At 40.6% G+C, this 25,486-nt stretch overlaps 1 protein-coding gene across 4 annotated transcripts in view; it reads left to right on the forward strand.

Annotated features, from left to right (window-relative positions):
• The window catches only part of LOC137861057 (multiple epidermal growth factor-like domains protein 6), a 191,551-nt gene that overhangs the window by 96,153 nt on the left and 69,912 nt on the right, over positions 1-25,486 (forward strand). For all 4 annotated transcript variants that reach the window (XM_068692071.1, XM_068692074.1, XM_068692073.1 and 1 more), the window contains one exon: positions 9,127-9,249. In XM_068692071.1, coding sequence (XP_068548172.1) covers positions 9,127-9,249 — 123 coding nt within the window. The remainder of the gene's footprint in view (positions 1-9,126; positions 9,250-25,486) is intronic.

Genomic DNA, 25,486 nt, shown 5'->3' on the forward strand with positions numbered 1-25,486 from the left:
CAGCACCTCCACATTGGGCCTGACGGTCCAGTTGGCAGGGTTTTATCATTCGTTAAGAGACAAATACTGTTTAAGGACAAGCATTTGGATGACGCTTTTTCCTGTCCATGTCCCCTTCCTTGCACACACACCGGGGTATGTTGGGCCTGGCACCTGCTGGGGCCTGCCCCGAGGTGCCCACATGTGCTGCAGGGGCTCTTCGCCACAAAACACTGCCAAAAGGAGTGGGCTCCTGGGTCTGAGGCGTTTATTTTACAGGGTTGGAGGAGAGGAGCCACATGCATGCTTAGATCGATCTGTTCTCATGCTGAGTAGAGGAAAGAAAAAAAGAGACAAAGCTGGAATAAACACTTTATGCTTATAATAGTACTTTTCTTTGTTGTCTCTCCTGTCCCGTCCTGGATCAGATAAAATTGTGATTTGAGGTTCCTTTACAGAACTGTTCATATAATTTGATTTCCCAATAAGCTGCTCTGGTAGGGCCCAGTGGCGCCCTGCACCCTGCCGCCTGCCCAGCTCCTCCTCCGGCCTCACAAACTGGGGCTGCTGCTCTGCATGGATGTCAGAGCCACGGGGTGGCAGGCCTTTTATCATCCCACACGGGCCACCGCTGAATTGGTAGGCTCTGACCCATCATTACAGGTTTTACCTGGGAACAAGTGTATTTATTTCTTTCTGAAATTGTTCGTTCACCTTTTAGCCCAGCGAGCCTGAAAAACATCAACAATGTACGGTGCTATCTTTATCTCTGCTTTTGTTATTTATGTGTTGGACTGTTGCAGGGCTCTTCATGGGAGGTGACATTTTAAATCTCTTGAAAATACAGGTTGAGCAGAATGCATCAGCCACCTTCTTCGCTTTCCCGTTGTGCTCCTTTGATGCCAGTGCTCTACGTCTCTGAGCTGATGGTTGGTCCTGAAGACGTTGGCATTAGCTAACCCGAGGATAACCCCAGGTTATTTGCACATATCTACTGGTTATCACTCTTCAGCTATCGTAGCCCAAGAACCCAAATAATTTCGCATAGCCTTGATTTTTTTTTTTTTCATACAGAAGTAACTCATTTTTATGGAGATTTATACCACTTAAGATTAATAAATGTAAATGCTAAGCTTTTAGCAATGACCTAGCATACCTGCTTTTTCTATATGCTTTTACAATTGCACTCTGATGACCCAATTTATAGGCGATCATGGGAAGTGGGGGGAAAGGCAGTAGTTCTGCACATAAATTTTCTTGAGATACAGAAGCAGAAGAGGGAAGCTGAACATTTATTGGGAACAATACTGGCATAATCCTACCCTGGGTTTGTGACCAAATGGCTGGCCCTTTCTGGTTTTCTTCGCCAGGATACCAGAAGGCTGCAAGCTGCAAGCCTGTCTCGGGTTCAAGGTGCATTTTGTGAACTCCCCGTTAGGCTCCAGCACTTGGCTTGGCTGGAGCCAAATGCTTAACTCGTGCTTGCAATTCATGCCAGGATTCAAGTTGATGAGACTCCTGGAGTCTCACTGGTACTCCATGGATATGATTTTTAAAGGGTGTTTACCTGCCTGCAAGATAGGAAAGAGCTTTATATCGTGAAATCAAACCTCCAAAGTTCAGTCTTCTACCCTGTTTGTGTGTGTACACCCACCACTTGTTGGCAAGGGAAGTCAGATATACAGCGAAAAGAAGGCATTTTTATTTTTAGGGTAGCTGCATTTTCAGGCAAAGGCTTTTGAGGATGCCACTGTGGAGTCCCGAGTTCTTTCTAAAAAGGCTCCATTTTGTCGTTTTGTGTCATGAAAAGTCTGCGCAGAAAGAAATCCGCCTCAGCAGAGCTCTGTTGTGAGGAAAGCTACATTACAGCAAATGATGCTTTCTTTTATGTTTTGCTCACAACCATCGTAGCAGGCAAAGGCAAACACTTGTCTAATTTGATAAAATATCTTTAATTGCAGCAACGGTACTTGAGGTTTGGGCTGGGTGCGTTAGCTCTGTTTGTAATCATAGTTCTAGCCGTGCTCCACAATCATCTCCAATCATGGCCAATTAGCATCCGTTAGTCTGTTGTTGCTTAATTCAGATGTTCTGGGATGCTCAGTTGCATTATTCATACCTTGCCTGTGAAATGTGTTTTAAAAATGAGCACTATTACAGGATTTCGTTGTACTGTGGGAAGGTTTTTTATCCTTTCATTTTAGTTATTCCAGTTGCTATTAAAAGAAAACTGGAACATGATTTAGGTCTTGCAGTTAACTTTTAGGAAGTAGTTGTTCCTGCTATAGATGATTTTAAAGTGGGATAAAAAAAATAAAAATCAAAGCAAGTATTTTTTCACCCAGCACTTTGGTTTTGTAGGTTATTGTTGCAAAACGTCCTTGAAGCTCAGGAAAAAAAAAAAGAAAGGAAAGGAAAAGAAAAGAGAGACCAGCTGCGCATGTGGTTATAGAGGGTAAGCAGTAAGATTCTGAAAGGACAGTTAAATGCCAAGTTTCAGGATTTAGTCCAGACTTTATATACTCCAAAGAGTAGGAGGAAAGTGTGTGGTGGAGCAGGCCACCTCTGTACCCACAGCACAGCACTGAGCACTTTGTGATATTGCACAGGGGCAACAACAGCTCTAGAGTACCACAGCAGTTCTTACCAGCCTCTTGCTTTTTAAGAGCTTATTCTTTAACTTGTTATTTAAACTCTGAGCCTGTTTTTTTCTCCCTGCCGAGTTTTACTCTAACTTTAAAGGAGTTATTCTTGATGTGTGCAAGTGCAAATGACTGATGCATCTGGTTTTTGTTTTTAATCTTCAGCCTATGATTTTAATAAGGAAAAATTAGTAGTGGTAAAGGATGTTTAACAAGAGGTTTTGTTTGATTTTGGTTTTGCATCTAGGGTTCATAAAATCAAATTTTTTAATACTCCAGGGACAAAAGCAAGCAAACTATTGCAGAGATCTATGCCCCTGGGGTAGGTGGGCTGTGCACCCAGTCGTTACATTAGACGGCTGATGTTCTCTGTGTAAATGATGTGACATGGGGATCAAGAGGAATGTGTGCAGAGGTAACTTCTTTCTACAAAAGAAAGTAATAAAAGAGGAGGTGATAACTTTTGGAAACAGGGTACAACAGCTGCCAGTGGAGACAATGGCAATGATGGGTGTTCTCTGGGAGCTCACTCGAGAAAAGTCTGTACCAAACTCTCAGAAGTTTGTTCCACTAATCAGATGCTTGTTAATAACAGCTCAGATTTACGATACTTCATAACAGCACAAGAAGAAATATTCATCCTGTTATTGACTTTGTGGAGGAAGAAAACCTAATAAAGCATTAAGAGTGCTTAATCAATACACATGTAGGACTGTGCTTGACTACCAGAATGAGCAGCTTTGTTTTCTATTCAGGCAGATAATTTATGGTTCACACTGAAAATGATGGATGTAATTTATGTTTTCAAGACAATTACTGTTCAAAGAAGACTGTTATATAGCTCTTGCACAAAACGAAGAAAAAAGCAAGTGCAGTAGCTGGGGCGTGAGCATTGTGCTCGCCAGCCTGTCCAGTCTGGCTTTTTACATGTAACGTTGCTGTGATATATGTGCGTATGTACTCGTGTGAGCCGTGTACTGTCATAGCAGTGATTGGCCTTTAAAGTTCAAATCAACTTTCTCAGGCTTCAGGATTTATTCAGACATATGGTTTTGGTTGCAGACCATCTGGGCCGTAGTTTAAAAAAAAAAACAGCACAGTGTCTAAAACCTTAAGGAACTACCTATTTGTTGGATCTTTGGTACTTTTTAAAACTTGAATCAAACCGTTTAGAGCTATAAATGAGAAGTTTTCAAGTGCACGTTATAATTTGCAGATGCTCACCTACTATATTTCCTCATGGAAGGGAATAGCAATATGAATGAGAGTGTAGCTCTTTGTTCTCGTACCAGGCACGCATCTTTATCAAGGTACACATATAGGTGCATTTAAGTTGCACATTATATATTGAGGATGTGAGGATAAGTATTATGAGGGTTTTGTGCCGAAAAACATTCAAGTTTGATGTTGCAAGCATTCACGTTATGTTTTCTGAGTTAGAAATTTACACTTTTGAATTGTCATTAAAATCAATAGATGCTGCCAGTGTCTGTTACAGCAGGTAATCAAGCTTCATTCTTAGATAAAGTTGCTTAATATTTAGATTCCTGAAATCTGCCCATCTTCACCCCAGTCTTCAGGAGAAAATCACAACCGGGATGATGTGCTATTAGTGAACTGCTGTATTCCTCCTAAATAAACATGTTCTGGTTACTTTGACCCCTAATTGAAGCACAGTGTGCTAGCCAAACACTTTCAAACTAATCAAAATAACCTCCCCTTTCCGTAGTGGTGGGCTTTGTTCGTGTGGTATTGCAATAACAATGTGAATGATTTTGCAGATTTTATTCCACTCCAGTGATTTATTACAAGCCCATTGAGCTATGACATGCGCTGAAGTCAGCTGCTTACGGTTCAGAGCACAGGTTAGCCCCCACGAGTGGTCACTGAAATGGCAAGTTTGCATGTGGTTGCACTAAATAAAGTTGTTGCTCATCTGCAACTGATAAATATAGCAACCTTGGGGGGAAAAAAAACACTAAATAATGGGCTGCGGCTATGAGATTCTCTTTGTTGACTTAAAAATTAATCTTTATAGTAATACAAATTCCTTAAACTTGTTATACTGGTAAAATCCTTTACCTAAAAATACTATTGCTTCTAAGCTAGTGTGTCCCGTAGATCTAAATTGTTGCCAAAAATAGAAGGTGATTCAGTTCATTGTTGGAATTCATTTTTGTCCAGTGCTGCATTTATAAAAATTTTGCATTTATTTGTAGGAAATCTAAAATCGTCTAGACTTTCCAAAAATCTTTGTGAAAGATTTTTTCTGGCTTGCTCTGGCTTGCTATCTGATACTTTCAGACAGGAGCATTCAACAAGAATGGAGAAGGCTATTGGGATCAGTCCTTCTCCACCCAGCATATAGCTCCTAGGCATAGTTAATTGAGCAAAGGTGATCCATTTCCTGAAAAACGGACGTGCTCTCCTATGCTGAAGATATTTGAGGAGCTTTTTGGACAAATGAATGCATTTTTACAATACCTTGTGCTGTGAGCAAGGGATGTAGGCAGATGCCTACAATCTACATTTTTGAATTCTAGTGTATTAAAATGCTGTGATTTTTTTTTTTCCACACACATCACAGGCATCATATACAAAGTTAATATTAAATTAATCTAGATTTTTTTTTCATCTTTGTTCTCTAAGACTTCATACGTTTGAAAACATATTGAAAGCATTGAAAACTCACATAAAGTATGTCCCGTGGAGAATGTTTTTGTGTTGCAACATTGGCTCTATAAATAAATGTGAAATATTGCAGTAGAAAGCATCACATTTATTTTTCTGAAGCGCCTACAGCATGTCATTACAGATGGATTGATAGTCTTGATAACATTGAACTTTTGTCAGCCCTAACCTGGCAGACTTGTTACATGTCAGAAATTTTCTGTCATTTTTCTTGCTATCCAAAAGGCAAATATATTTGCAACCTTGAATGACATTGAATATGGAAAGCAGACAGAAATTTATCATTTGACAGAATTGTTTTTGTTGTAGTTGTTTTTTGTTTTGTTTTGTTTCTTTACAGCGGCAAGTCTGTAATCAGACATTAAAATTCTGCCTACTCTGTGTTTTAGGAATATAGAATAGCTTACAGGGGCCATATGAACCATGTTTTAACACTGTAAATATAAAACGAATTTGTTATTATTTCACATTCAGATAACTTATTTTTGTGTTTGTTTGAGGCAACTTCTGACCTTTATTATTGGGACTGTTAAAAACAAGTTGGCATAGTACAAGCAGTGGAGAAGCTCTTGTATGGGAGGTTGTACATTGCAGATGCAGGTGCTTAGAGAGCAAATTTCCTTAACACTAAGTTTTGAACTACTATGGCTTGTACCTAATGAGGGTTATGCCTTCAGATATGTGTGCTGTGTCGTAGGGAAAAGGCTATGTCAAAAGCTCATTTTGCTGTCTTACAATACCTATAATTTAGTTTCTGAGTTATGACGATTAGTTTTAAATGACATATTTGTTTTATAGAGGAGTATGGATGAAAAGTCAGAATTTCTGCATGCAGTAGAAAAAGCAGTAGATTTCTGGTGTAAGAAACAGACCAAAAAAAAAAAAAAAAAAAGAATAAAAACAACTTTTAAGGCAGAGATGAGGAAATCCTGGACACAGCATGAGAAAAAGAGATGGAAGAAGATAAAGAGTTGTAGAAGCACCAGTTCTTTTACTGGGGCAAAACACATGGGTGGGTCACAGCTTTTTATGCTGAACAAGAAGATTCCTGATTGCTAATATAAATATGTTGCAATCAAAAGGAAAAATGTTCTGTACATTAGTATGCAATAGCACCATAGACTTCCGTGTGTATTATACCCTTGTGAAATCAAGAGGATAATGATTAGCTTCTCAGCTTGAAAGGTTTTCTTTCAGTGTTTTGGTTGAAAATACAGACATTGGTGTTAATAAATTAGGTTGTATATTATAGACCACGGAACTTAGTCAATATTTTATACTAGGAGGTCATGTACTATTGCAGATGCTAAACATGGTCTAGAAAAATAAAGTAGTTCCTCACATAATTTTGTTTAAAAAAATAAAGAGCAAGAGATTTTATTAGTTTTCAATTCTGCTAGTATAAATAGAAGTTGAAGCTGTGGAGCAGGGTTATTATGCGGCTCATTACTGTTTATTACCACAAGGCATATCAAGATGTGTGCTAGTTAGAGGGAGTAAATCACTTGGAACACGTCTGCTTTGTCGATCTTCTGTACGATGCTCAGCGCTACCGTGCCTTCTTCCTGTGCTTTGAGGAACAGGACTAAAATCTGTTGCTTGTCATATGTTCTCTCAGTCTCTTGCTGAGAAGCGAACAGACGAGTGTTTTATTTCGGTACGGGTTGCTTTTGCGTTTCAGGGTGTGTAAGTGTTTTACTTCAGAAAAGTTTCCATCTAAATTGTGTTTCCATGAAATCAAGAGAAAAGCCTTGCTGACTTCGTGTGAGTTAAGATTTGCTTTGTTGTGTAGCTCTGACATAACTGATGTATTTTTTTAAATCCAACTTGCCAGTGCTTGTCAGTGTCACTGGGAATAGAGAAAGTTTTACTGTGTCGGTCATTGCATTGAATGTAGAGCTGTAGAGAAATTAGCTGCAGAGAAATGAGATGTTTTCAGTGAGATTGTGCCTCTTCAGATATGTGTTAGTAAATGTTGACATTGCATGATGTGCTTTCCTTTAGCTTGTTAATAATCTGAAACCTCCCCCAAAATTTCTTTGAACTCTGGTTTTTAGACAGGATCATAAATGAACTAGTAAAATTAAACTCAAGCTCATCAAAGAACTAACGAACCTTGGTAAATCTTAGTCTTTAGCAGCTAAGGATTGAAGTTGAAAGGCTCTCATCTCTCTTGTATACATGTGAAATTCTTTCTTTTTTGTTTTTTTTTTATAGCACTTTGTATTTCTCTTAGACAGAGTCTAATTAGAACTTTTTTAAAAAGCCGTATTTCCCCCGTGCTGATGTAGAGTGCCCCTAATATGAAGTAATTGCTCCAATTTGTATAGTCATGATGATGCTTATCTACTATTGCTTAATCTTCCTCCTCGCTGCTCTCTTGCTCTCTAACCTGAATGCAACGTGTGATCCTTACCAATATCGAAGTCCTCGTGGACATGACATCTGTCACCTACATCCTCATGCCAGGTTTTGGGAACCTGGCATGTCCCCCTAGCCCTGGCTTGCCCCTTACCAGTGCACTGTTGTCTGTCACCAAACCAATAAAAAATGCCCACAACCCATCGCTCCTGTACAGATTCATTGCTGTCCCTCCATGCCTCTGCAGTGGACGAATTGCGTGTCTACGAGACAACATTCACACTTCAGAGAGAGCGATGCAAGCCAGAAAGTAATGCACAAGTATGCTTTCCAGAATACATGAAATCAATACAGCAAATACCTGCTGGTTTTGCTATATTTACTATCCCACTTGACAAATTTTCTACTTTGGAAATACTTTCATACCATCTGTTGTCTGCGATGCAGCTCAACAGAGCATTACTGGCCCGGAGATTTCTATCACATTTCTTCAGAAATTCTTGGGCAGGATATACGAGTACACAGGTTAAAAAGAAAATGTCTTCAGTATTGATTTTTCTCTGCCATTGACTAGTCATTTACTTGATTATTTATGTGGTTCTTTAATGTTCTTCATTTATAACGTGTAAAGATTTTTTTTCTCCCCATTCAAAATCATGCAAGCAAGCACCAGCTTGAGCAGGTGAATAGGCAAGGAGTGCAGATATTAAGTGCACACATATCCCGAGGAAAGAAGGACCTTAACTATTTTCTAGTGCTACTGTTTTCTAGAGGTTTTTCATCTCTGTCATGAATGCTGGCAGCAACGTAGCACACAAGTGAAGTGGTGGAAATGGCAGGATAAAGATTGTTGTTGCTCTTATGAGAAGAATCGCAATCACAGGCTGGGTTTGGGTTGGAAGGGACCTCAAAGCCCACCCAGTTCCAACATCCTTGGGCGCTGCCAGGGATGGGGCAGCCTGTGCCAGGGCCTCACCGCCCTCTGAGTGAAGGATTTATTTCTTATATCCAATGTAAATCTCCCCTCTTTTAGTTTAAAGCCATTACCCCTTGTTCTATCCCTACATGCCCTGACAGAGTCCCTCCCCAGCTTTCCTGCAGCCCCTTCAGGCACGGGCAGGCCTCTGCGAGTTCTCCCCAGAGCCTTCCCTTCTCCAGGCCAAACACCCCCAGCTCCCTCAGCCTGCAGCTGAGGCTGGGTAGACCTTGCATCTTACCTTGCACAGAAGCGGAGGAGGAAAAATCCCCCCATTGCATCTATCAGCTGCGTGGTGGGGCACGGTGACATAGCTGGGAGTCATTTCTGCAGTGGTGGCCTAAAGCGGCCTTAGCTGTATTTCTCAGTAACTTTTTACTTCTGTAGTATCAGGGTCATACACAGATATTCTTAAATAAACATGTAATCTGCTCAATGCCCACTTTTTACTGACCACCTAATGCTTTCCACCCACAGATGTAAACGAGTGCACCACAGAGAACGGTGGCTGCCACGACCAGTGCTGTAATACCATCGGCAGCTACCACTGCAAATGTCCAGCTGGCCAGAAACTGCAGGAAGATGGAAAATCATGTGGAGGTAATGTTTTGTTCTGTGTCTTTCTGCTATTAAGGAATCAGAGAAGACATTGCAAAGGAAAAGGAAGTGTTAGCTTTTAGCTGGAGCCAGCTGAAGAGTGTATATTCAGAGTTGTCAAGAAAGCCGATCTTCTCATGTCTGGATTATGCGGATGTAACTCTAAGAACACTTCAAAGGGTTGTTTTTTTTTTTTTCCTTTTGAAAAATTGTTATCATTTAACCTGGATTGGTTGTGCCATGTTCTGATTATAGAATTTCCATCATCAGTTTAAAAACCTGAAGAAAGTGTATATGTTTGATAACATTTCGTGTCTCTAAAACAAAATGGTTCTTATCAGAAAATACACATACGTTTTTGCATTTCAATCACAATTCCACAGCTAGAGATTAACAGAATAAAAAAGGATTTGAAATCACATGCTACATAAACCCATTTGTCTTCTTCCTAAGGGAAATATAAGTCCAGTTAGTGCATTATGGGGTAAAATTTGTTCCTATGCAAAAGATGCTATGCAAAAGCTTGACTTTGCGTAAAATTAAAACATCACATAAACTTATGTTATAATATTTGGGAAATCTAACCATAATTCATTAGAGTTGCATTGGTAACATGGAGTGGATGTAAACAAACCCATAGGATCTGTTGATCTACAGTCACTCCATTTTTAGGTGTAAATGTAACTGAAATTAGGAGTAAAGTAGCCAAGATGTCAGAGGCCAGAGCAGATCTGTCTTTAGGAATTCTCTGCTAATGCAGCTGATGAACGTTTGCTGCTGTATGATCTTCTGGGCACTGGCTGTGTGCCGAGATTGCATCCTCAATTGTATTTCATTGCTACAGGAAGTGTAGAGTGGAAGTTTTCTGATTCTCTCAAGATGAAAGGCGTTAGGTATGTTTCCACAAACTGTGTTATCATCTCTTCACAAGAAGCCATCTCCTCTGGCTTTTCCTGTTGTACAAACTGTGTTATCATCTCTTCACAAGATGCCATCTCTTCTGGCTTTTCCTGTTGCACAGCGTCACACAAATTCCTTTGTTCCAGGATTTCATTTATCATTGTCCTTCAATGTCTCTCTTCAGATTTATTACAAAGCACTGTATTTCTTAGCTGTGATCGTATTCTTTACCCTAACTTTGTAATTTATTTGGCTGCACTCCTTTTTCTCCACTAGAAGATTGTAGAATTATTTTTCAAGGTAAGCTATCATTTGATATCAAGCTTGACAATGTAAATAAGCTGTAGATGCTTATTTTATTTTGATTGAAGTTTTTCATTATGGTCCTCAGTGCTTTCATTTTGGCCTTTTGAGAGCTGGAGCATGAAATACTAGGCATAATTCACAGATTCCTGCTACTTCACCTCAGTCTTCTCTTACCTCTTTTGGTGGCTAATTGGTGATATGCCAGTGAGCCAGTGCATAGGTCTGTTTGTGAAGGCTTGCTGTTTTCACATCTGCTTAAAAGTTTATAAAAAAAAAATAAAATAAAATACATTTTTGAAAGCAGGGGTACTACATATTGTAATCCTAAATTGTTTAGCATGCGGGGGTACTGTTTCTGTTAAAATTGTTTTGTGTCAGTCAAATTAGTGTTCCTTCTATACAATTCTGCTACTCTTAAAATAGGCTTCAAAATCTGTTATTTTGACATTCTTTGAAAAAATCAAATAGAGCTCAAGATATTTGATTCTTGTACTACACAGGATTTAGAGAAGAACATATTGTTAGCCATTTTGAAGCCACTGTTTGAAGTCTTCAGACAAAAATGGAAATGTGCAACAAACTGAAACTGCTCAAGTCATAAATCAAGGTGAACGTAGAGCTAACGCTAATTGCACCTTGACTTTTGTGGTGCCGATAGTGACAAGCCAGTGGCTGCAGACTTGCAACGAAGCACCTTAAGCCAACTTGTACCCATCAGATTTTGCAATGTAAGTGACTCAGTGGTTGACTTTGACAGGAGGGAAATGTGAGCTCCCAAAGAAAGCTGCGTGTGCTGCTCGAAGGTGCTGATCTTTCAGGATGTGACACTGACTTGGTGCTTTATTGATGCGATGGTTCTGCATTGCTCAAAGGGCTCATCTTGAAGATGAGGGCAAAACAGTTTCTCATCGCTCAGGTTAGCCAGCATTTCTGGAGGAATAAGGCTTACAGTTGTTCTGGGTAGTTACATTCTTTCTTTCTTTATAGCTTCATTGTGCTTTATGTTAGCTCTTAGTCTAAACTCTAGCATTAAATAGCCGTGCACTATTGTTCTGCTCCCATTATCTGTCTCACGGTTGGTTTTATTTCACTGGTGACTGAAATGATCAATTGCTGTACAGTGTGTTTTTTTTTTTTTTTTGTTAGCCAAGGTACAAATACGGCATATTGTTATAAAAGCACCGTGGAAGTAGTGCAGATTTTATTCAGTAGGTCATTATTAGTGTGAAGATTGATCTTGTTTTTCAAAAACAAAATAGAGCATCCTTTTGACAAAAAGGAAATATGTTGCCAGGAAATAACTTAAAAAAAAATAATAAAATACTGTTGTTAGCCATTTGTAGCTCTTTAATGTTGAGAAGGTGAAAGTGAAAATTCATGAATCCAACAACATAATGAAGTGTACTGCTGATTAGTCAATAATAGCTTTTTGGGGAGCCATTTTAGGAGACCCAAGAGTATAAGCTGACAATGGCTACAGACTTTTAGAGTAGGAGTTGAGCATCTCTACTTTCTGTGTCTTCAAAGGCACCTGCAAGACATAAGGCTACATGAATATGAACAAGACAACAGCATAAAATAGGCCAGATCATCTTAAAAAGGATCTTTTCTAACTGGTTGTGGTCTCTTATGGCAGGATATATCGTTCAGAGTTATGTCGTATATAACATCTTATTTCAGAGAGGGTTCCTTGCATCAAGAGGCAAGCTGTAGGAAGATGAAGGCACGTGTGTCTATAGATGACGCCAGCCAGAGTGGTGAACTGATTAGCCTTTCAAGTCTAATTATCTGTGTGTTGTACTGCAGCTGAAATCTCCAGTGTTCATAGACAGAACTTCTTATCTGACAGAGAAATATATTTTGGCAGATAGTCACATAGGCATTACAGATTTTGACATAAAGCTCATGCTTACCTCTCTCTCTTCATGTGTCCTGTTAAAATTAATGATGAAAAAGGATTTGGATTTAAATCGCTGCACAAACAGTACCATAAATTAATATTTGACATTTATTAGTGTACAGCTGTCAGCCTCATTCTGTGCCCTGTGCATCCATACTGGTGTTCTGCATTTCTAGGGGCATCCTGGTTGATGTCAGTGGGGGAATTTGCTCAGAAAGCTTTAACTTGGTCTGAGTAAGGGAGGAGAAATATGTGTGTGCACTCAAATCAACTTCATCTGTGTGCAATAGCTCCTCAGTTGTTAGGCAGAGGTTACCCTGGCTTCTTATGTGATATTCTGTGATACGTATCGGTTTTCTCATTTCTTAACTTACACTAATGTGAAACAATTCTACTCAAACATCACAAAAAGCAAAATGCTATTTTCCAAATGTAAATACCATTTTAAAACTCAGCTTTCAGCACAAGTCCGGATCTGTAAAGCATGCTGAGGCTAGAGCTACAAAAACATGTTTTCACACATGAATAAGCTACAGAAGTCAAATGAAAAAGGTTGTGACCTTATGTTAACCTGCTTTGGTAAAGTGTCATTTCTTATTTATATTATTGTGTTCTCATCTGTCAAGGCAACTGAACGAAGCTGGAGACAAATGAAGTCATATGGTTAGCTGTTGATGGAACGAAGCTTTTATTTTACTGATTAGAGCAATATTGCAATCAGTGCAGCCCAGTCCCTGGGCATCCCTGGGGGTTCAGTCCAGCCTCAGAGCCTGGGCAGATCCCTGACCTTTGCTGGAGAGGCTCGTGGAGCGGCTGCCTTCAGAGACGGTGTGTGACTTTGCAAGGCCACTGCTGTTTACCCAAGTAATAAAATAGTCATTGGTGTCAATGATTTATCCTGATTTCTTGTCTGATGGGAACTCTCTAAGCACTGCTTCCACAGAAGAGTTAATAGCTTGACTAAAAGGAAAACTGAAGGATTTGTCAAAGAAAGTGTTTATTAAGATGACCTCAGCATTTATTTAGTCTGTAAGGCTTGAGGTTTCGGTCATAACTTATTCTTGTCAAACGCTGTGTTTTTGCCAAAGAGAATAAACACAGTAATTTTGCATTTGGACTGGTTTCCTTGCCCATCAAATCAATGCACCAAGCTTCTGCTGCATCCTGTGAAAAAACTGAAGGACGTAACACTGTGCACCTCTAGGGAGATGCCAGGAAGCTCTCTTTCTTTCTTTCCTTCCCTCTTTCTTTCCTTCTCTCCATCCTTCTTTCTTTCTCAGTTGGACTGATTCGGGATATACTTCTTTAGTATTCAAAATCTAGAAATTTCATTGATTCATAACACTGTGACATACCATGGCACAGATTTAGATATTTTCAGGAACAATTCAATCAAAGGAGAATACAGAAAATAAATGATACTTTACAAGAAGAAATGTAGCCCAGCCCTGATTGCACATGCAACAAGTACCACTCAGCTTGAACTTAAGTCTTAGAGTAATCTGCTGAAGGCATTCCTCATTGAGGTAAAGCCACCCAACAATCTTTATCTTTCTCTATTTTAAAACTTTGTCCTGAGATATGGAAATAAGGCTAAATTGTAGTAATTGTATCACAGTTACATAATTATCTGTAACTGAAATACCATGCCCATGTTACGTCCACCTCAGAGAAGAGTGAGGGACACAGACAGCTCCATCATGTAACCGTAACAGACCCTGGGTTAACAATCTCGATAACAAAGAAATTTTAATTTATTAGATTTTTACAGTGATTTGAAAGGAAAGATAAAAAGAATAGGCAAAAGAAAAAGAGTTGAGAAAGAACACAAAACCTAATTTCTGTTATTGCCAGCCATGTATTGAAGTGCTTAGTGGTACCTTGGGACTCCACTATGGGCTGTTAGGGCTGAGTCAGAAAACTCAAAGCATATAAGTTTCAAAGTGTAAAAGGGCTTTGAGGCACTCTGTCAGAAGCTAAGGAATAAATATTCTCTTCTCCATCGGTTTGTGCACCCAGAACACTGGTAGCGTGGTCTGATCATCTGAAGTAAATTCAACACGTAGCAATAGCTATTTTTACGTTTGAATATTGTTTATTTATGGTTGCTCCTAATTGTCAAATCAGTATCTTTAGTCACAAATATAAAGCATAATTATGGCTTTTGATTTCAGATCTCAGCTGATAAAAATCAAGGTTTCCCTTTATTTTCTCTTATGAAAGGAAGGATATTAACTAAGATTAAGGATTAACTGTGCCTTTTAAACACCGTGTAGCATTATGCAGTCAGACTTCTGTGTTTTTCAGGGTATTTGAACTCTGTGTTTGTACATGGCTGGAAAGAAGATTTGGACAGAAATTACCATAAGACATTTGTATTTGCAAACTTTGGGGGGAATTTAATTTAATTTTTACTCTTAATTATTTTTGAAATTCATGCTTTTATTTTTTATTATTTTTTTTAAGTATTTGTCTTTTCTGGTTCTTCAGGAGGAATGAATGCTGGAGGTCATTTGTCTGTCCTTTCTTGCGCAGCCCCGTGCTGCATTAAGAGCCAGCTGGGATCAATAGATGCTGGTAGCTGTTGCACTCTCCTAGGCAAATAGCATCATCTTTCTGCATTTGTCTCTTTGTGACAGTACTACAGCAAAAAATGTACTCCAAATAAGTAGTAAAAATTACTACAGATTCATAGCAAAAGTAGCATTAATTGTAGGTTATTGGACTTTTAAAATGAATTACCTGAATCCTGATTAATGGCAAGCCCACAGCAGGCAGGAACCTGAGCTGAATTTTGGATTGCTAATTGAGGACTCACAGCGGCTGCCGGCACACAACGGATGCTGTGTGTTGGTTTGGTCGCTCCCCTCTCATTTTGTGCGCCCTTCCAAACCTAATCCACTCAATTACACACCAGGGACACGCGAGCACTTTCCATCTTATTAAAATGTATCATTTACTAAACTCAGCAAAATCTCAGTCCTTCCAGCTCTGCCCTGCTTCTCTTCAACCAGGGAAGCATGGGGGATAAACACACTGGTGGGGCAGGTAACAGCAGAGATTTCCAACCTGGTTTTGGAGCTGTAATGTGGTTGTGTTAGCCCACAAGAGCATCTGATGCTCTGATAACTGTACAGATTTATTTTTGCATTTTAATTGCACCGTTTCAGATTTTTCCTGATTCATGCTTGGCTGTTGCAGAAGTCTCCCTTCTCTTACTCATGGAACAAAGAGGCTGTGAGGGAGATCACATAACTTCTCACGTACGGCATCCCTCAGGGTAGATGAACTAACAGTTATGACAGCTTCCTCCAAAATGAATACAGCCACCGAAGAGTGAGCTCATTTCTCCTGAATACAGGAGCCTATCGATTGGCACCGAGGATGAGCACAGTCACGTTTCAGCCACTTTTAAAGCAGAAACTGGGCTTCAGTCACCTTTAGGCAAACAAACCAGTTGGGCACAGAGTCAAGAGCAAGGATCCTAACCAGAAGCTCCAAACAACAGGAGTGAAGGAACAGTGTTCCTGCATGTACAGCTTTGACATCTGGGGTGGATGGGAACCCCTTCTATTTCAAGAAAACAGCAATGATTATTTTGTGATCCCACTCCCCTTTTTCCTTGGAGGTTTTCTTGTTTTCCAGATTTTCCTTATTGAACTTTTAATTTAATTGCAGAATTTTAATATGCCTTTTGCATAACCAGAGCTTAATTTTCAAATTATGTAAGGATTTCGCCGAGCTCGGTGTAGTTGCACATACCTACACCTACACACATATATGTACGCATCGCGTATTGATAACGCAATATGTTTCCTGCAGCACATCTGCTGCTGTGTTCCAAAGCGGCACGATTTTCAACAAGCGTGGGATTATTCATAAACCGCAGCAAACTGGCACCCCGTTCTGCATGTCAGTTATCAGATGAATTATTGATCACTGATCTGACACGGGCTGAAAGGGAAAAATTATTTCTCGAAGTCCCAGGCCTCCCAGGTAACGACAAAGGCAGAGTCCCAGCTCGCCAGCCTCTGCTGCCTAGGCCCATCTGGCACTTGAAAGCCCCCGGCACGGTTGCTCAAAGCCAATTTGGGGCTGTGGCCCCAGAGCTTCCAGCTCCCAGCCTTCCTCCATCTCCGAGAAGCCTCACATGGGCTCTACCAGCTGGAAGGAAATACCAAGGGGAACCGCAACTTGCTCTTATCTTTGGGAGGGAGCGGGTGCGTGAAGTGTGGGTGAACGCCAGCCGTCCCCTTCGTGCTTCCCCTACCTGCGAGGCCAATTTTTGCAGTAGTGAATTTGTGCAGGAAGCTGGGGATGATCAAACGCACTGGTGTGAAAACTTTGTGCGAACTGACTGCTGCATATTTATTGACCAGCTTTCGGCAACCAGAAATATTTAGGGTTTGGTAATACTGTGGTATTTACCATGCCAGTCAGGAATTTAATGTGGTTTAATTGATGCACATAAAGAGCTTTGAATAGTTAGATGAAAAGCAGTATATATCTATATGAATGGACTATTACTGTCCAGACAACGTATAATACTTCGAAATAATATGACAAAAATGATAGACTGCAGTACAAATATGTTTTGAGACATTTCTAGGGCTCTGATTAGTTTCTATTAGCTAGTTTCTAACATTTATGACTACCTCTGAAAGGCAGGTTATGGAGAATGTTAACATTCCACGGGGCTGATTGACAATAATTAGTTTATTTTAAAGGAAAGGAAAGAAGCACGGTATTGTTGCAGCTGACTAATGTGAATTAAAAGCTAGGTAATCTTTTCTGCAATTACAGAGATACAATGATTGCCGTTGTCAGAGAAGAAAATACACTCATAATTTCAAGAATCATTGTGTAGGAAGAGCTTTGCAAGCCTGAAATTGAAGCTCTGGTCATGGTCTCCAAAATTACAGTTAGTAATTTTATGCTGAACCAAGGCTTTTGAATACTTAAATTATAGCTTGTTTGTAGCAAGGTATTTACCAGCAAATATAAGCATCTTATAAACAGCACATGAGTCATCTTGGTGTTCATTCTGAGCACATCGAAAATGTAAATTGCTACTGAATTACTCTTGTGTAGAGAGGCAAGGCTTAGAAACCTTCAATTCATTCTTTAAATGGAAATTATAAAAGGAAAAATGTGCGCATTTGCCTTTCAGCGGAGAGCATTGTGCAGGGTAACTATTGCGTTCTCTATAGCTTTGCCTATAGGCTATGTAAACAATGCCGGAGGGCAGGTCCGGAGGTAGGACGAGGTACAGCTCCCGAGTGCTGTTTGTCTTCCTCTTGAGAAGCATTTAATGCCGTCTTTAATGGGGACAACTAATAGAAATCCTGTTTTTTATTGAAATGCCCATGGATTTTATGAGCCGACTGATACATTCAGGGGAAAAAAAAAAAAGAAAAAAAAAAACTTTAAAGCAATTTGTGATAAAACCTAAAACAAACAGAAATCCTTCAGCCTCTCTGTTCAAAGCGCTGGCCCGAAGGAAGCAATCCAGACGTGATTGCCAGCAAGGTAGCAACTGCTGGGGAGGCTACGGTTCCTTATTAAAAGATGAGTAGTTTGATCACCATCATATTGGATTACTCAAACTTCAATTACATGAGTACCTGAGGGTTTTCACTGGGTTTAACTGATTTATTAGAAGACCAACTTGAAATATACCTGCTGTTAGCACGCACCGGATCTTTGGAAGACCCACCTGGATACCTTGTTAACAGACACTATTCCAAAAGGGATTCAATGCCAGTGAAGGAGATCAAAAATGGCTAATAAAAAATGGAGCAATCCGGTGATTAACTTAATGTCATTTTAATCTCAGGAAAAAAAAATAATTCTTCTGTGCCTGATGACATCATTCATTAGGATCCAGCAGCTATGGAAGCCTGGCATGGGCAAGTTTGGGATGTGTTAATGCCTCTTCTCACTGGTGGATCTCTGCAGAGTCACAACTAATATGTTTTAGGTGGAAGCAGAGCAAAAAAAATCTGTGTAACATACTGTCTTTTGCTTGCTGACTATTTATGTTGCAGAGGATCGGTCTGGAGCTACGATAGCTCCGGTGGGGAATCGACGCTTGTGGAGCATCTTGGGGAGGCATCATATGAACTAATGACCATGGAGCAATTTCAGTGAGCTGAATTTTCAGTAATGGAGTGGAAGGTACTGGGGTCTCATCTAGGCCGTGAGTTATGGTCACCTCGGTGGTCTGTTTTTTCCCTCCCCATTTCCCTCCCCATTTTCCCCATCCCACACTCTGAAGTAGCTCAGTGTTATAATGCAAAACCAGCCGTGTCTTCCAAGAGCAGTGGCAGCATTACAAATGTTTCATGTGTTGGAAAAAAATACAGATCTACCAGCAATTGCTCCACCCAAACCAATTATCACCAGGATTGTCTGATGTTCCAGTCAGTCAGCGAGAAGAGGCTGTCCATGTGATGGCATAAAGCTTTTCCGCAGCCCAAGTAGGACGTTTGTTACAAATAGCATTCATGTTTCAGACAAGCAGAGTGTATGTACTGCAAGCAGGAAACATCAAATTACGATGCAATTTGCATGATTATCTTTTTTTTTCTTCATTTTTTCCCCCTTTTTTGCATATTTTACCTCCTGTGTGTGTAGAAGAAACATTTCCTTGCGTCCTACTGTAGTAAAGGCACTCACTGAGCTCGGCAAGTGGGCATTAATATTGCTGCTAACAACAACAAAAAATATTCTCATCGTATCAGTCATTTCTCTCTCTTTTTATTCCATAACTGTTTTTTCAAACTGTCACATCCTGCTGAGAGAAGATGCTGATGGCCCAACATATAAACCTCCGCACCACATCTCCGATTTGAATCTGCGCAAGGAGTTGGGCTGTATCACGCTGTCGCTTATTAAGTGCATCTCCTCACAGATATCCTTTCCTCCTTTGCCACCCTCCTGCCTCCCAGCATGGCCTAACTGAATTGTGCTGAGGAACTGCCTTTAAAAATTGATAGAGTCCCATAACAAATTTTCCTTCTGCTCTTATGCCCCGCATCAGAAAATCCTGTGGTACGTTGCGGTGTACCTGCTGATGCTAGCGATCTTAAAGCCTCTTTCCTAAGCAGAAATTACATAAATGTTTAATTATTGTCTTTCAGCCCGCACTGATGCACTGCACAGGCAAAACGTCCTCTTCCAAATTCCCTGCTTGCAGCTGGTGCAGTCACTGCTTTTCTACAGGAAACAGTAAAATTAATGGGGCTGTTTTCTTCAGCGTATAAATATTGTTTAAGATCATAAGTTATGCGTTTGTCCGGGTTGTTGTTTTTCAGATTGAACTCCTTTGTTTCTTCTTGTGGTCATTCACTTTTCTTGGCTGCAGTTTTTCACTGCGAGCCCGTGTCCTTCCATGTGGGTTTCATATTGATGTGGATTGGAGTCGTCAAGTGCCTACGGTTGCCAAAATATCTATTAGTGTAACCCAGTGTGGAGGCTGGTAACCCTATCAGTCTTCCTTCTTGGCTGTACTTCTTTGTGATGCTTGTGCTGCTCTGAAATGCAGAAATGGATCTGTTCGTTTTTCATTTTAAAAAAATGAGAGTGAAGGAAAACGTACAGATCTGTACCGTGAAAAGACGATGAAAACTATTTCTTCCCTGCTATGTGCAAGCGTCACAGTGTTGTCTGAGGTCTGTCCGTGAAAATTATCCTGTTCTTTACTTTAATTCTATACCCTGATTTTCTTTCAAATTATCTGGCCCCAATAATTGCTTAAAATTCACATATATATGTCTCTGTGTGTATATTTAATGAAGAATGCCTTGAAACTCTAATTAGGGCTGCTTGACTCCAAAGCAGTTTACATATCACAGGCTTACACAGCTATCAAACAGATGCTTCTCCTTTTTTTTCATTCAACTGACATTTTCATTTTCTCTGCATATTTTGAGGACTGAGCAGTGATGTGTTTTGACTCCTGAGGCTACAGACGATATCAAAATGAGGATTAGAAATGAAGCTTTACCTGTCAATTAAATTGTTAAGCTTGTCCTCCGCAGCATCTACACTTTCAAATGGCCTGTTTATTGAATTTGAAATAGTTTTCATTCTTGACCTTGTTTAAACTGAATGGACAGTTCTAATTATAATCTTCAAAGTTTTCAGCTGCAACATATGGTTCGCATATAGAGTTGTGGATGAAGGGCTCTTGACTGTTTATTGAGCTAAACCACTGTTAAATATCTCAGGAAAGATTGGCATGTCAGGCGTTGAATTCAAGCAGAAAGCAGCAGTACAGGTATTGGCCATTTTCGTCTTTTCACATCCCTTTTCCCAGGAGGTCTGCTCTCGAGGGACACCTGAGAAATGGCCTGTGGTGGTGGGACCCAGGCACTGGTGAGGAACAAGTCACCACTTTCAGAGGTTGCATTGTGCTAGTTTTACGTAAGTGATACAAAGCCATATCAAAACAAATGATATCAATAAATAAACAAAAAACAAACCAAGGAAAAAACATCCCGCCTGGCCCCAGAATGAATTCAAATTACCAGGATCTTTGGCAAATCAAATGTCATTCTTTCAAATCAACGCTGGCTCCCCCTGATGGGGTTGCATGACACCTCACAGCAATTTATTCCTGTATTTATTGTCCAATAAGGCCAGTGACAGATCAGGAGATTGAATCCAGGTCTTTAAGGCTTGTCTGGGTGGATAGCCCCGTTCAGTGCTTCCAGCTCTGATCTCTTCTCCCCAGAAGCCTCCCCAGCTGCTCCCTAGGACAGCCATACCTTAGAGATGCCTCTTTCCTCTTCCCTTGTTGAAAACAGTCATCAGGAAATGCATCTCCTCCCAACCTGGACATAAATATTTATTACCTAACATAGGCAGAGTCCCATAGATGACTGCTGTTAAGCATTTCCCGGTGTCTTTTGGTGTGCTCGGTATAAAGACGGATAAACCAGGGCTGTGAGAGAGGAAAGCCGACCTAGTCACAGCTTGAAGCCATTGAAGCTACCTGGAAAAATATCTGAAATATAGGGCAAGGTACCAACTGCAGGGCAGCAAATTCTCCTCTACGGTGTGACCAAATCACCAGGGAGGTCTGAAGGAAGGTGACGGACTGAAAGTCAGACAAACCTTTACAAAGAGCATTTTTTTTAAAAAAATGCCATTGATTTTCAGGGGAAGGTAAATAATTAGATAACTTGGAAAGCCTGTTTCTGTGCATGGCTAATTGGATAACCCTGCCAAAATAGTGCAGGTTAAAGCTGCTTTGTGCTTAATCCCAAGCAAAGAAGAAACATTGTGCAGAACTCGCCGCACTAACAAGGGCCCTCTTTCAACGTGCAATTGGTTCTCAGGGACTAAATTGGGTAAGGAATCTCTTAACCATGCCTTTTAACCAATCTCTTATCAGACTTGACATGCTTCTTTCAGTACGATTTGCTCAAGCTATTCCATTAATTAATTTTGTTGTAGCGAGCTTGCCTCAGACACCTGTGACTTACTGAAATTTAAGTAAGCTGCAGCAGTGATTTGAGCTAACCTGACTGACTTTGAACCGAAGCAGACAATGGATGCTCATATAATCCATTGGAGGGGCCAGAAAAGGGCAGAAACAAATAGGTGAGGAGCAAAAATAAAAGCCCAGGAGCAGGAACAGTTTAATATGACCCAGCAAGCTCCGCAGGAGCACATTTATCTATGCTGAAAGCTATTTCACCAAGGTGTTTTAACATCAGGTTCTAGTGGACCACTCAAAAGAGCTTGTAACATATTTATGGTATTTTTTGTGAAGTATAAAAAAGAGCACTAGAGTTCATGGAAGACGTGACGATTTAAAATCTTGCAGCTATAGAAAATTGCTCTCTTCCCTTTTTGCAGCTCAGCTTGGTTCGGTGAAACAGAAGCACATTTTCAATTAAAATTAGCAGAAATTCTGTATTTTGTTCTTGAATTTTAAGCTTTGGTTTTGACCAGACTTAAAATTTGTTGTATTTTATTTCTAGAGTCAATGCTAATGTCAAACAACTTTCATAGCGGAAAAATTGGACAAGCATTTTTCTAGCAACGGGAGGTTCAAAACTCCTGGAATCAAACTTTCAAGCCTTGAAAACAACTTTAATGTTAGTCAAACAGGAGAGGTCATTAAAAAAACTTCTGCTTGAAGAGCAAATCATGTCACGCCTAATAGTAAGTACATCTGTGAATGGATTCACACTGGTTGTCAAATTACAGGCATTTTCAAACTCAAGACTTGGGGAGACTGTGTGATTTAAAGGAAGCTGGGAGCTGAGTCTGTCATAAATGTATCTGCTTATAGCAAAGGTGGTTCTTATGTTATGTTTCACTCTCACAATATACAGAAATTTCTGACTTTTGCGATCAGCTTATACAAGACTGGGTACCAAGCCTGTTCCCCTCCTCTCCCTTAAGTATACAAATTAGTCAACTTTGAAACATGTGAAATTAATGTGTAAAATCCACCATGTAAATTCGTGGGGGACGACCATATGATATTTTCACTCTGTAACTTGCATGAGGTTTAAACATCCTTTGGAATTGATACACCAGACTAATCACAAATAACAGAAGGGAAAGTGCTGTTACCCATCTTTGCTGATTTTAAATATCGTTTTAGATACCAAACAATAAGGGAGTTTGCATGTCAGATGAACGAAATGAGCTGCACTTTAGCAAGCTGAAGGGATTGGGTGAGTGATTCAGCACAAATGAGTAGAAAGCTGGATTTTTGTTAACCTAATCCAGAAAAATATTGAGATGAACAGTTTATCCACTTGTGATAAGTTTACATATAGCTCCTTATTGTTTCTCCTTGTGGTTCTTCACATAACATCCAGTCTTCCCTTCCCTGTTTCTCCACCCTCCCTGTCACTGACTGTTTAATCCTAGCACGTGTGGACCCACAGAGCTCCCTGGGCACAGAAGAGACCAAACCCTGATGTTATTAAATTGTAAGATGCTGCTGCAAGGGGTAGACCACGCTTCCTCTCTCTGGTCACGATTTTTTATAAATAATTATTATAATTATGTTTAATTATAACCCAAATTTATAAATTTAAAACCATCCATGTAAACCATCCTTTAAATACATGGAAGTAGGGGTTTGTGTTTTCCTCTCTCCGCTGGTTGCATCCTTCCTGCAGTGAGCTGGGTGGATTGTGGTGAACCAAAAATGTCAATGTGCATGTGTCATCCGTTCCAATTTCATGCAGTATTTCTTAGGCATCTGGTAACAAGGGTGTAGTGCTCCTGTGAAAGCCTGTCAGGCCAGGTCCACTTTGGGTACTGTGGAGGTTTGGGTCCCCAAGTGTGAGCATGTGCCCAGCTGATTTTAACTGGGTGAATGTAAGCCCTTTTTACTTGTGTATGTGGGATACCTGGCCTTGGCGAGGACAAATTATGCATTTTGAAGATAGGAGCTGTTGCTCCTGGCCTCGGTGAGACCATGGTGCTCGGCACCTCCCAGCTTGGTGTGACTCGTGGCATCCCAGCAAGTCTCTAGTGCCTGTGGGGTGCGTGATGCTCACAGCTTAACATCATTTGGTCGCTGCCTCTCTTCGTGTTGTTCTTTACTGCTGGGTTGAGTCTGGTAGGAAGCAGCTTTCCTTTGGCAATTTGCAGCCATTCAGGTCTTTCTGTAGCACTCACTCCTGGGGCAGCAAGCATAAGAAGGGAGCTAACGGTGCTAATGTGAAACAAAAAGTTTATTCTGCCCCATCAGATGTCCCCTTGAGGAGTCACCTTCCCTCCTGATGTGCACAAGCCCTTCGTGTCTGCTCTGGGGCTGTCGGCACGTCTGACGTGGGCTCATGTTCGAGCTCTAGTTACAAAAAATGCCCTTATGAGGAACACTTTACCCTAAAAAGTAAACTGAATTAGGAAGAAAAGCAGGCCTTTCTTTCAGTATTGCTGCAGGCTCTTTGAGATCTGAAGTGGCAGCTGTCCTGCACCACAGCTCAAGTATTTGCATATAACTACAGAAGAGAATGAGGGTCAGGGATGTTTCACTGCAGACCTGTGGGAGAGAGGATGATGCATTCATTGTGGGAGTACAGACCGCAGAGACTGCAGTCACTTGAAAGAAAAAAAAAAAAAAAAAAAGAAAGAAAAAAAGGATTTAAAAGCAAAAGGGATTTTGGACTGCATGAAGTGCTTGTCCAGTGGTTATTATATTGGGCATATATTTCCCTCTGGAGGCTCGTGACTGTGCAGATATTTGTTACGTGTGGGTTTAAGGAGGGAGCTGGTACAAGTGTGAGTGCCTTGGGCCCACCAGCTCCCCCTGTTCAGGGAGCTGTGGCTGCCCCTGCTCCTGACCCACGCGTGCTGCAGAGGCTCCTGCAAATGCTCAGCCCTACTGCTGTCAGAACGGGTTTTCTCCCTCTTTGGGGGCTTTCTTTAGCTTTGCCTGTTTATGTTTCTTAGTGGCTTAAAAAGCTAAGCTGCTGGTAGTGGGGAATTGATCTGGCAACAGTCTGCTTTTTTTTCCTTTTCCTTTATAGAAGCATAATTGCAGGTCCACTAATTATCTGTGTCTAGCACTGCTCTCTGTTTATTTTTAAGGAACTGATTGATCATAGCTGTTCCTAAGCATTTTAAGTAACAGTATGAAAAAAAATCCTGCAAGCTGCGTACAAGAGCCACCAACGTGATGACCTTGAATTCCAAACAAGCAATCTCACAGCTCTGTGTTTAAACAGGTTTTTGGCAGGGAAATCAACCTGTTGCCAAAGCAGCCCATCAAATCGGCTGGGGGCAAACTTCACAATCAGCAAAACCCCCATTCAGGGGTACAGAGGACTTAAAATCTGTAACACCATCGGTACAGCCTGCCCTGGAAGGGGCACAGTGCTGGCAGCAGCCCTGGGGTTTACATGTCACAGCCTCTTCTCTGTTTTTAGGGTGTACGAACAGGCAGTGCACCATCACTCAGGGGCCTGAAGAACTAAAAGAAGCTGCAGGCTGTGGTGGCAAAGGCAGTTTGCATCCTGGCGACAAGTAGGATTGACTTTTGGCTTGGCCATAAGACTGTTCCTGATGATCAGTGGGTAAATCGGGACACAATCCTCGGGCAGGTGGTGGTGGGCTGGCAGCAGCAGGCAGCAGGGCATGTGCTGCGTGTACAGC

The sequence above is a fragment of the Anas acuta genome, chromosome 9 (assembly GCF_963932015.1).
Source record: "Anas acuta chromosome 9, bAnaAcu1.1, whole genome shotgun sequence".
Classification (NCBI taxonomy): domain Eukaryota; kingdom Metazoa; phylum Chordata; class Aves; order Anseriformes; family Anatidae; genus Anas; species Anas acuta.